The sequence below is a fragment of the Oculina patagonica genome, chromosome 8 (assembly GCF_052425735.1).
Source record: "Oculina patagonica isolate OP01 chromosome 8, crgOcupat, whole genome shotgun sequence".
Lineage (NCBI taxonomy): Eukaryota > Metazoa > Cnidaria > Anthozoa > Scleractinia > Oculinidae > Oculina > Oculina patagonica.
In genome coordinates this window covers 8180581-8193285 of record NC_135765.1, presented here as the reverse complement: position 1 = coordinate 8193285, position 12705 = coordinate 8180581, and the positions used below count along the sequence as shown (strand labels likewise).

The 12705-nt window shown below is 46.6% G+C and overlaps 2 protein-coding genes, 1 long non-coding RNA gene and 1 pseudogene across 3 annotated transcripts in view; 2 read left to right on the top strand and 2 right to left on the bottom strand.

Annotated features, from left to right (window-relative positions):
* LOC144662569 (lactadherin-like) overlaps positions 1-12705 on the bottom strand; it is a 111247-nt gene that overhangs the window by 33622 nt on the left and 64920 nt on the right. The gene's annotated exons all lie outside the window — the stretch shown is intronic.
* On the bottom strand, positions 252-595 carry LOC144663092 (uncharacterized). The gene is made up of 2 exons (XR_013572577.1): positions 383-595; positions 252-299 (listed from the first exon to the last, which is right to left on the bottom strand). It is a non-coding gene; the product is annotated as an uncharacterized LOC144663092 (long non-coding RNA).
* On the top strand, positions 7296-9473 carry LOC144662577 (uncharacterized protein F54H12.2-like). Its single transcript, XM_078523415.1, has one exon. The coding sequence runs from the start codon at positions 7463-7465 to the stop codon at positions 8864-8866; it is 1404 nt and encodes a 467-aa protein (XP_078379541.1). The 5' UTR covers positions 7296-7462; the 3' UTR covers positions 8867-9473.
* Positions 9508-10241, top strand: LOC144662628 (uncharacterized; annotated as a pseudogene).

The following is a 12705-nucleotide window of genomic DNA, read 5'->3' as shown; positions in this document are numbered from 1 at the left end:
GCACAGACAATTACTTCAAATTTACTTAACATTTTTTGTCTTCAACTGATCCTTTCCAAATTTCATTCACCCGTCATACATTGAAGATATCAAAATCAAAGATGGCGAATGAAGATAAAATTGATGTAGAGTAAAGATTCTGTGCATGTCTGTAAAAGGCATTTAGTCTAATACTGTTAACGACTTTTGCAGTTTCAAACATTGTTGATAATTGCCATGATAATTACATCGTTAATTCTCTTATTTTTTCATTATTTGTAGCGCTTGTAGCGGCCGCCCCGCGACCTTTCATTCTCAACCTTTAAACCAAATACTAGACAAAAACAAAACACAATGTAAGAACTTTCTTCGCGAGCGAAGGTAAATTCGACCACGTGCTAACCTGCATTCTAGCTCTCATCGGACTTGCACGAGCCATCTCAGGTTCCATAATTTCTCCTTCAACCATAGTTGTCTCATCTCCTTCTATCTTATCCTCGAGGGCTACGACTTCTCTCAGCACCTCTTCGTCACTTTCTGTTTGCCTCTCATTGGTTTCCATCTTCTTCTCAGAGCGCTCAAGACCAAACTATGTTTGCGAGTGAATAAATGAGCAAGGTAGCTCCTTTTATACAAGAGCTTTCCCATCCCAGAAGAACTGGGCTCTAGTATTTCCATTCCGGTCAATTCTTTTTCGAGGTGACCTGATACAGAATGAACCAATGACAAGGTGACGGGAATTTTCCCCCAAGGGTAAAATCCCGGGATTTTTCCCCCAAGGGTAAAATCCCGGGATTTTTCCCACAAGGGTAAAATCCCGGGATTTTTCCCACAAGGGTAAAATCCCGAGGCCCGCGCGTTTTTCTCGGAATTCTAGGAACCCGCGTGTGTTGATTCTCGGAAAAGTACAGTGAAACGGACGAAGTTTTCTTGTCGAATATTTCAGCTCTTTTCAAGAAGGATATAAGATTTAAGGTGAGCTAATGTCTCCATACTCTACTGTACAAGACAAAGAGCGTTTGATAACTTGTATTTACTGCGAAAATAATTAAATTAAATTTGTTTGCAAGAGGTTTTGAGCTTTGTTGTTGTTCTTCGTGCGGCTATCATTGACCGAGGATAGTAGCGAAGAATAAGGTTTTAGAGCCGATAATTTCGTTCAGGGTTTGAAGTCCGGTATTTTTTGGGGTCAAGAAACAAGTGAACTAGTCGTCTTTATGGACTGAATTATTCTCTTTAACGAAATTGCTAGGTGGTGGTTGTTGTGGTGGTTTTATAAACAACCGCTTCAAACGACGTTTCTTTGTTTCTGCGGTCCTAAAAATATCCAACTATGATTCTGAAAAATTAAAAACTAGCCACTAGAACTGAAACTTGAACGTTTTTAAAAAACTCTAAACAAATGTGTCATCGAATTTGTTGTAATTTTTTTACCGGTCGGTAAAAAATATAATTGTAGCATGCGGCTCATTTGGCCATTGTTCGAATGTTTTTCTCGAAGAAAAATAATTTTCGCGGCGCTTAAATCTAATAGACGACCAAACACGAAAGATATTATTCCAGTGAAACTCAAAGCAAGTTATTGAGACGAAACTTTCCCGTTTTTAGAGGCTAAACACATGTGTCATCGCCTTTAATTTGTTATCATTTTTCACCGGTCGCTAAAATTATAATTGTAGCGTGCGGCTCATTCGACCGTTGTTCGAATGTTTTTTCTCGAGGAAAAAATTATTTTTTTCGCGGCGCTTAAATCTAAAGATGACCAAACATGAAAGATATTATTTCAGTGAAACTCAAAGCAAGTTATTGAGCCGAAACTTTCACGTTTTTAGAGTCTAAACACATGTGTCATCGCCTTTAATTTGTTGTGATTTTTTCACCAGTCGCTAAAAATATAATTTAGCGTGCGGTATTTGTTGTTGTTGTTGTTGTTTAAATGCGTTTGTTTGATTGTTTGTTTTTGCGGCCCAGAAATGAAAGGACAGTTTAGCAAAAAATGAAAACTAGCCTCTGAACCGAAGATGTTTGACTCCCCACAATATTGCCGGACAAAATATGTACTCAAGGGAATAGAGAATTGTTGTTGTTGTTCGTCTCGAATAGAATCCCGTGCTCTCGCTCAGTTTCGGCAAAGAGTAATCACGTTAGTTTTATTCAAAACTCAAATTAGGCCAGACTATAGTTCAAAGACTGTTCTTTCGAGGACCGGGATCTCCGATGAAAGCGAGAATCGAGGAAATGTGATTTTTGGCCACATTCCAGAGGCGGTACCGGATTCTTCAATGTCCAAGTTGCACGCCTTGTGTAAAATTCTATACACGAGTCGAAATTTTAAACTCCTAAAACTGCTCTCGCGCGCTACAAAACGCCAAGAAAACGGTATGAAAACAAACTTAAACAATGCGAAAATATTTCTACTTCATTTTATTACAAATACAAGTCGTAAAAGCCGATTTTAGAAAGCTTCAATATTTACAATAGCAATTAGTGAAGAAATTTGAATTTTCATATGGGCATGCTGTGACTTCACAAACATAGGATGGTAAGCCTGTGGTCTCTTAAGCCAAGGGGTCAACCGACGAATAATGAGGATATTGTTTCTGGGATATGCGCCTTAGATACAGCTGATTTCTCAGTGCTTTGTCTTTGTCTACTTCGTACTTCATCCCTCTCAACTCCTGGGGCATGACGATTTTTCCCTCTTCGTCTAGCCAGAACTTGTCCTCTTGACACCGTTTTCCCAAGTCTTCGTCGTACGCCAAGGGTGGGGTAGGTCGATCCACCATGTCGCATCCTTGTTTGGGATAGCCCTGTTCGTCTCGCGTGTCGAGACCTGTCTTCCTCGAGTACATCGGATCTTCGTTCCCGACGTACACTTTTCCTTCCAACCAGGCTTTGATCTTGCCAAAGGGGACTCTGTCTGCCCATTGGAAAAATCGACACTTGCCCTTTCTACACTTCAAGTAGAGCCTGTCTGGGTTCTTCTCTGATTTTGACATGCTGAGAATGAGGCTTTCGTTGCAGTAGCATGACATTTTCTCCATGTTCCAATAATAGTAGGCCGGAAGTTGTTTGATGATCTCGACCAAGTACTTTTGCACGTTGTCGACGCCACAGCAGACGAAACAAATGGTACCGTCGGTGACGTGGGGGCAAAAGTAATACTGCCATCCTCCGTCGCTTGTTCTCTTGACCAGCGCTTCTTCTTTGTGAATGTGACAATGAGGCTCTTTCGTGTTAAACGTTTGCGTCAAGAAATCGTCAGGGTCAAAAATTTCCCCCTCTTCCAACACTTCCTCTGTCACTTCAACTTTAGGGATCTTCAGTTTCTTGGGGGGAGTACTTTTCTTGGGAGCACTTTTCCTTTTGGGTTTCGTTTTCTTCTCCATCTCTTGCTTGGTGAGGGGGTTCCGTAAGGGGGACACATCCCCGGCTTGCCACTCGATGCTCATATCTGACGCTCACCCAATCCAACTGAGGCCGAACTGAGCCGGCATCGCTCTTTTATACCGCGGCTGACAGCACGTGACATTGTTGACCAATCAACGAGAACGTAGCTAGTCACGTGACGTTGTTGACCAATGAACCAGAGCCTAGCAAGTCACGTGGGTCGAAAAGCGGTTTGAACTGGTCAGCGGGCATAAAGTATAAAAGAGAACTCGTTCATTCGTTCTTTCTCAGTTGGCGAGTATGGTCAAGTGTCAAGAGCATTGGTTCTGTGATTTCGAAAAAGCGCTGTACAAGGGACAATAGGGTGGGTACAAGACAGAACTGGCGAGACATGGAGCAACGTACCATTTACACAAATTCTGAGCCGATCAGCGAGATGATAAAGAGTGACATCAAACTAGACACGCTGTGCATAAACCAATTCGAGCTGTCAGACGATCCGATCATTTACGTGTTCGACAACGTTGATGTGAAACATACACGACAACAACAAGGATGTGGCTGGAGTGAAATGAAGAAAAGCGAATGGCTTAACGTGAATCCGCACTGGGAAGGAAAAGTCATTTCAGTGTTGGAGGAAATAGCTCACGGATACCTATGGTGCAGACATTGGAATGAGTTTGTCTACTCCAGAGAGTTAGAGACATTTTACTTTATGGCTATAAAAGCACCACTATTCCACGCAGGAGTATCGTTATTTATTAACGGTAACATTTGTTATTTTGACGAAGAAAGCGGTCTTGCCGATTTGATTGGTCCTTTGAGAAAGAGTTTGGAAATGAGTGCAAGTCTGTCTCACATGACAAAACAGCAGGTTTCTTTCGATGAAAATACTTACGAAGGACTGTGCGATGCGCTGGAGGAGGAAGTAAGGACACAAAGAAACGAGAGTATCTGGTGGCAGGAAATATCAGACAGGTTATTGGATATGGTGCTGTGTACCGATTGCAGATTGGACAAAGACGAAGCGTACATGGGAGAGGACTACAAACTAGCCAGAGCATGGAAGCCCACGTGTGACAGTTGCAAATTTCGTTTCGATACTGTTTTTAACGCCACAGGTTATCTAGATTGATGTTATAAAAATGAGATGTGCGTGAATAAAAGTTCATTTGTGTTGCAGACATGGATCTGTATGGAAAGTGGGAGTGGTTGAAAAGATTGTGCGAGAAAGCGTATGCCGAATTTGGGAGGGGTATAGATATACCGAAAGATACGAGTGACTCCCCCTTGAGAGTGTTCGAAGCCGCTCACATAGAACAAAACTATTTCAGATTGATACCGTTTATATTATGGTTGAGACAATTCAAGGATCCAGACGAGCTGTTTGCCTCTATTTACAAACTTCATCCAGCCACGATTGAAGAGGCAGCTCATAAATTACACGGCACTTATTTGAAGGTGGTCAGAGTATCGTCGACATGCCAAAGAAGCTGAAGAACAAAGTGACTATAAAGAAAAAGGATGAAAAGATACTTTCGGACTACCACGATCCCAGTCAACCGGGTAGCTTGGGCGGGATAGCAAGATTCGCCAAATCGCACAAGATATCCGAGGACACGGCCAAAAAGGTATTGGAGCGCGACTTGGGTTATACCCTTCACAAACCGCGCAGACGTCGTTTCGCCACGTTACCGGTCCTGGTGTTTAATGTCGACCAACAGTGGGTAGCCGATTTAGTGGAAACGCAACCGTTGTCCAAATACAACAAGGGTCACAGATATCTACTCAACGTGATCGACGTCTTGTCTAAATATGCCTGGGTGGAACCCCTAAAAGACAAGACGGGAAAAACCGTGTCGGACGCCTTTGCCAAGATTTTGAAACGAGCCGATGGACGCAAACCTCAGAACCTACAGACCGACGACGGGAAAGAATTTTACAACAAGACGTTTGCCGCGTTGATGAAACGGGAAGGCATCCACCACTTTTCCACGGCCGGAGATACCAAAGCCAGCATCGTGGAACGCTTCAACCGCACTCTCAAGGAACGCATGTACCGTTACTTTACCGCCAAGAACACGCTGAGTTACCTACCCGTACTCCAGGCGTTGGTGAAAGGTTACAACGGATCCCACCATCGTAGCATCGGCACCAGCCCCGAGAAAGTGAATGCAAGTAACGAAAGAAAAGTGTGGGAACGTCTGTACGCGAAGAGATTGTCGTCGGGTAAAAGAGAAAGAAAACCCACGCTCAAAGTAGGAGAACGCGTGAGATTGAACAAGAAATTTCGCACGTTCGAGAAAGGGTATTTACCCGGCTGGACCGAAGAAGTGTTTGTGATACGAGAGGTGCGTCCGGGACCACCCGTCACGACTTACAAGATCCAAGAGTTGGACGACACCCCCCTTCGCGGTACGTTTTACAAGGAAGATCTACAAAAAGTCGCAGTGTCCGACGACGATGTCTTCAGGGTGGACAAGATCGTCAAACGAAAAGGAAATAAAGTCTTGGTGCACTGGAAAGGCTGGCCAGACAAGTACGACAGCTGGATCGAGAAGACGGCTCTAAAAAAATCATGAGCCACGAGGAAGGATTTTACGTCACGTTACCCAGTCACAGCAGCGGAACCGAGTTTCCAGAGAATAGAGCAAACTCTTTCAAGGTGCGATTACCTCACCCGCTACGATTGGAAGGAACCGGTTGGAAAGTGGGATTGAGTAGCATTTCCGTGCCAGATGCCAGCATCGACTTAACTCGCTTTAAGTCGTTCAAGTTTCCTCTCTTGAGTGCCCAGTGGATGCTCAAGCGCAAAGACAATGAGGGTCGCGTGCAAAGCAAGTCGGTGACCACCGATCTGACGTTCCAGGACATTCTATATGACGACAACATCGTGGATGGCCTCAGTTTCATGAAAGCCCTGGTCTTCAAGTTCGATCAAGTCAAAGAATACAAGCGTATCGTGGGAGACTTGACCAAGTCGCCCGATAATGGAAAGCAGTGGGAATATACGTTCAAGTGGGAAGGTGAAGAACTAGTCCTCGACAACTCGAACTTGGACGTCTCGGAAGTGAAAACTGAAGGCGTCCCATACTACATGTCTTTCAACGAGGATTTGGCCTTTGACATGGGATGGGTAAAAAAGGACGAGAAAGAAAACGTGTTTCTCGGGCCGAACCTGAAGCCGGAATGCCACCACGCTACGATACCCGATCCCATAGACGTGGATGATTTTGGAGAGGGCAAGAAAAATTTCTGGGTTGTTGAGAATGGACAGCTTTTCTTGAGTTGCTATTGTAACTGGCGCTTTGTGAAACTCAACAGAGCCTTCCAAAAAGTGATTGGAGACGCATCGCGTACGCTTTTCGTTTACTCAGATGTGGGTGGTAGTTCCGTGGTGGGAAATCAAGTCACGGATCTGTTGCGGGAAATTCACTTTCAACGTGAAGGAAAAGGTATCAAGTACTTTGAACCTCTCCACATACAATATATTCCACTCCGCAACCAGATCGTGGACATTATTGAAACGCAAGTGAGCGAGACTACAGGTAAACTGGTGGAGTTTGGCGAAGGCAACACGATCGTGACCTTACATATCAAGCGAACATGAGAGGCGGTGCCCTGACGCGTTTCACACCGGATCCTCCACCTCAAGAGGGGAACGGATTTTTGGCCGACATCGTGAGAGAGTCTCTGGGTGGAGCCGTGAGAGGATTTAAGAGTGGGCGCGGCGTCGCGGACCGCATTCGTAAAGCGGGTCAAGGAGCCAAGAGTGGTCCTAAACGAGTCGTGAAACGCAAACTGAAAAACGTCATAGAACGAAACGTCAAGAGAAAACTGAACGACATCTTTGGCGAAAAATGAATCCCGTTTACTCGCGATCGTCTAGATTGGTCCCATCCAAACGCGCCCCCGTCAGACAGCGGGGAGAAGGATTCTCACTGGCACTTTTGAACCAGGCCTTGTTGGGACAAAAGAGGCGACGACGAAAAGTACAAAAGGGCGGGTGGATAGGTCCCGACGTCAGAAAGCCTCCTGGCTACGATTGGATACAGACCTTACGGAAGCGCCGTGGAAGAAGGAAGAGAAGACGATGACCGAAACCATCTCGAGCGCCTACCCGCAGTCGAGACGCGAGGCCAATCCTCGATTGGATCTATTCGCCGTACCACCGACAGACGTCAGCGTCTCGTCGTATCGGATGGTCCCCGTTCAGACCTACACCACAGGCATCAATCCGGTGGAGTTTCAGATCGACCCCCAAGAAGATTACATCGATCTCAGCCGTAGCTTTTTCGAGGTAGAATTGCAACTGAAGAAAGACAACGATGAGAACGTGGCAGCTGCCGACAAGCTGTGGCCCGTCAACAATCTAGCCCATTCTCTGTTCAAGCAAATCAGCGTGCGTCTCAACGGTACTCTCATCAGTCCCCAGACGGACACGTACCATTACAGAGCCTTCTTGGAAACGTTGCTGAATTACGACAGACGTGATGGAGAAACCATCTTGAAACCTCAAGGATGGTACAATCATATCGATTTCCCAGCCACGTGGACGGACAATAACACGAACACTGCAGCCAACGCTGGAGCTGGACACGCAGACTATGTAGCCCTGACCGCCAATCACCAGGAGGCTCTCAAGAACTCTAAAGCAGAACAAGCCAATTACACGGAAGGCAAGCGACACGTGTTGCGTTTCAAACCCCTCATCGAAGTGTTTCATCTGAGCAAGTTGTTGGTACCCAGAGTGCAGATAGGAATACAGATGTACTTCAATTCTCCCGACGTGTTCTTGAACGGAGTGGGTCTGGCAGGAAAGTTGACGGCCGAGGAAGTCAAAGTTCGAATGTACCTGTGTCAAGTGCGTCTCAATCCCACGACGTACAGGAGACTGATGGATGAGATGACCACCAAGAGTCAAGTGGTGAGTTACCCGACCGTGAGAAGCGAGATTCGGACCTTCAACATGCAGGGAGATCAACGACGGTACGAATGCACCAACTTGTTCCAAGGAAGAATTCCCAACCGCGTGATCGTGGGTATGGTACTGTCCACAGCCTTCACCGGGAACGTGGTCAACGATCCCTTCTGTTTTCAGAAGTTTGGAATGAGCAGCATAAAACAACTCGTGGGAGGAGAAGAGTATCCTTACGAGACGCTAGAGTTGGTCCACAACGATGGCACCAAAGATCTCAGAGGGTACCACCGTTTCTTGCAAGCCACCGGTTGCCTGTGCAAGCAGCAAGGAAACATGGTGAGAGGTGACGATTGGGGACAAGGAAAGAATTGCACGTTGTTCGTGTTCGACAACGTGGCCAACGGATGCGTGGACAGTTACAGGATGAACCCCAAGCAAGCCGGAAATCTACTAATAGAGCTGAACTTTGGAGCCAACCCAGCTGTGAACTTGACCATCATCGTGTACGGAGAGTTTGAGAATCTCTTGGAGATAGACAAGAACAAAGCCGTGTTGTACGACGTGTACCAGCGTTAGTGATGGAGAAAGTGACTTTGAATAACGTGCAGTTGGATCAGTTGGCCAGACATCACCCTTCGTTGAAGCCTTACTTTTACGGGACGGTGGCCTGCGATCGATTACCTCGAAAACCACTCAAGACGGAAGCCCGCGGGTACATCGTCAACACCGATCCTCACTACATGCGCGGTCGGCATTGGATCGCGCTGTGGACGAATGGAAACGTGTGCGAAGTGTTGGACAGTTACGCCTTACCCCTGGAGGTGTACCAGACGGCGCAACCGTTGCAAGATTGGTTGGACGCTCATTGGAAGTACGTGGAGCGCAACGGACAGAGTCTACAATCGTTGTACAGTCAGAGCTGCGGCGATTACGCGTTGATGTATCTCATCGATAGGGCCGAAGGACGTAGCATGAGTCAATTCGAAGCGAGATTCAAGAAACACGATTACGTGTACAATGATCATAAAGTTGGGCAAATGTTGAAGCAATTGATCTCGAAGGAAAGGTCGTGGCACAAAATTTGTAAGATGGAATACCATCAGGATTGTGAACCGTCTCTCTGCGGTGTAAGACACTTGTTGTTGTGAGATGACAAATAAAAACGTTGAAATGAATAAGGTGTGTGTCGTCTGTCGCTCGGGAGATCGGGATTCGTTGCAGACTTTTTTTCTGCAACATGCTTATATCATTGCTCGTTTTTTGACGAACGTCATTTCGCCATGGAGCGCGGTGAAGCCTTTAGCTTTCGGATGCCCTCTAGCATTTTGATCGTGGGCCCCTCTAGCTGCGGAAAGACTTGTTTTACCGAGTCGGTACTTTTGAATCACTCAAAAGAGTTGTTTAGTAAACCCCCTGAGACCCATTCATTATTGTTTTGGGGCTTGGCAAGACGGTTTCGCGACCATTGAAAAAGCGAGGCGTGAAATTTCACGAAGGGATTCCCGAAGAAGTAGATTTGACCAAATGGTTTCCCCGTGGAGGGGGGATGTTGGTATTGGACGATCTGATGGAAGAAGGAGGAAACGACAAAAAAGTATTGGATCTGTTCACCAAACTTTCCCACCACAGGAACATCACCGTCCTGTACTTGTGTCAAGACATGTTTCCGCCGGGAAAATACGCCAAGAGCATTTCTCGAAATGCGCATTACATCGTGGCTTTCAAGAACCCTCGCGATCAATTGGGCATGAGGAATTTACTGTTACAAGCGTTTCCCTCCCAATGGCAAGATGTGATGGACGTCTACACCAAGACGACGGAAAGACCCTTTGGTTACATGGTATTGGATCTACACCCTGCCAGTGGCGACGACAGACGGATTTTTAGCCACCTCTTAAAAGACGAGGGATGCATGAGATGTTACAGATTCGTTCCAGATGTTCGTACGTAACGATCACGTGTGGCTCGCGTTCTTGGACCTGTGCAGTCGTCATTTCGAGCGTATGAGAGAAGAGGACATGGACTACGACGCCATGCAAACCGTGCTACATTTGGCCGAAAAGCGACAGATGTGGAAATTCGTGAGAGAATATAACGAGACTTACTTCAGCGAATTGATCCAGACACTAGAAGAGAGAGCTAGAAAAACATGTCAAGACATTCGCCAGCAGGAGTAGGAACCAGTCCTAGTGCCATTCCGATCGTCAACGTCAACCGAGGGGGATTGGAACAGACATTGGATCGAATCGACCCAATAGTCCTAAGACGGTACTTGGATCAATTACCGTCTCCTGCAGTAGGTACGGGGACTTTGAGATCCACCACTCCTGCTTCCTCGAGGTCCAACGTACCTGCAGGTCAAGGAACGCTAACGGGTGGTCCACACCGATTGAATCAAGACGACATGCAACGTCAATTGCAAATGCTGTTAAACGATCAACGTCAAGTGGCGGCTGGACGTCGCATCGCAGGCATCACCACGACAAACACCATCACTACGACCTATAAAGACGGGGGACGACCGACCGTTCGTCGTACCTCGACGAGAGTGAGCCATTAAAGATGTCCCTACTAAACGGTTCGAAGACGAACTTGGATCCAGACCTGTTACACAGATTGGACGGATTGTATACCTTTTACCACAAAAAGTGGTGGTGTCATCGTCAAATGTTTTACCATTTTAAGTGGTGTCATGCTTCATTGAACGCTTTGGCTTTATTCATCGTGGCAGCGGGTATCATTGCGGGTTCCCTTACAGAAAATAGTGTTATTGTGGCATGCCTAACTTCAGCTGGGACTGTCGTCAAGGGCTGGAACGATTTCAAGAAATATTCGTTCAAAGTGGACGTATGTCGTTTTGCCTACACCACCTACGACAAGACGTTGATCGAATTGAGAACGTACGCGCGCGGTCTTCCGATGGACGAACTAGAAGGATTCTTGATCAAGATGCAAACTCTAGATGACACGATCACCGATTTCACGCCGCCCGTGGCCGACAAGTACGTGCAAGCGTACGAACGACAACACGATAAATCCGAAGGTACCCCCGTCTGAAGTGACAGTTATGGTAGGATGGGAAGAACGAAACGTAAGGCCAGAAGAAAGAGGCAGCGAGGTGGGGCTCTCGCGAGACGTAAACATCGTTTGGTGGACAAGATAGCCGAGGGGGCCAGCATGTTTCTCTCGGGTCCTTCACCCACATTCTTCACGTTGGGTGGTAAATTGGCCAGTCAAGGATTTAAAGGGATAATGGATAATGTAAATCATTATAGACGTAGACCGCGACGACGATAGGACCATGAGGAGAAAGAAACGTGTGACGCAAAGGCGGAGACGTGCTGGCAGGAGAAGAATAGGACAGAAGGGTGGTATTTTACCCTTAGCAGCCTTGATACCAGCTTTGATCGCGGGTGGAAAAGCAATCGCTTTGGGTGCTGCATCGGGTGCTGCAGGTTGGGGTGCAAAGAAAGCCTTGGATGCAGCCACTCGAAAGAAAAAGAGATAAAAACACTATAAGAGGATGGGGGCATTGGGCGTCACCGGTAGTTACAACAGACTGCATTCTGTGACAAGATGGTGCGAAGAAGAAAGATAGTAAGGAGAAGACGAAAACAACCTAAAAGAGGACCCGTGTGGAGAGGAGAGGGTTTATTGGACATACTCAAGTTTGCCGGCAAGTTGGGTTATAAATTGGGAAAGGACAAACGCTATAAGAGGATGGGGGCAAAGGGCGTCACCGGTAGTTACAACCGACGTCCAGCCCCGTGGGAAGTATGAATCGATTACGTCGACAGCGTCCGTTCTTGGAGAGCATTCTGAGAGAAGCCAATCGGTTCAAGCGAGAAGAGATGTTACAGCACGCCAACGCCGATCAGATCAACGCCGTGAGTGAGATGGTATTGAATTTGCTCAAGAACCGCATTCCGCTCAGTCCACCGATCACCGCCAAGCTGCGACGATATAAGAAGGTCTTGCGCGAACTGGGTAAGCGCAGAAACTCGTTGAAGAGAAGGCGAGAAGGTCTCCTGTCACAGAAGGGTAGCGGGTTTTGGAAAGGACTGCAACAGATCTACCAAGCATGTCTCTGCAAAACACCCTCCAGACAATGATGAAAATGTTACGCGAATCGGCGGACAGAGAAGCAGAGTGGGAAAAAAGAGCAGACCATTGGCACAAAGCCTACGCCCGCGTCAATCATGACTATTTGGCTTTAAAATACGACGCAGAGTGCGAAGATTGCATTCGAGAGAGGCAAGAGACTCCGGAAGGAAAGACCCTAGTACTGTGCAAGGAGTGTAGCGACAAGTGTACATCGAGAAGCGACTTGAAAAGGCGCATAGACAAGTTAGAAGAGGAAGTTCGTTACTGGCAAGGGTGTTACGAAAGCTTGTTGGAAGAATACTTCAAAGATG

What these genes read in the sequence shown, in the direction of transcription:
- LOC144662577 (XM_078523415.1), top strand. Translation starts at nt 7,463, where the DNA reads ATGACCGAAACCATCTCGAGCGCCTACCCGCAGTCGAGACGCGAGGCC.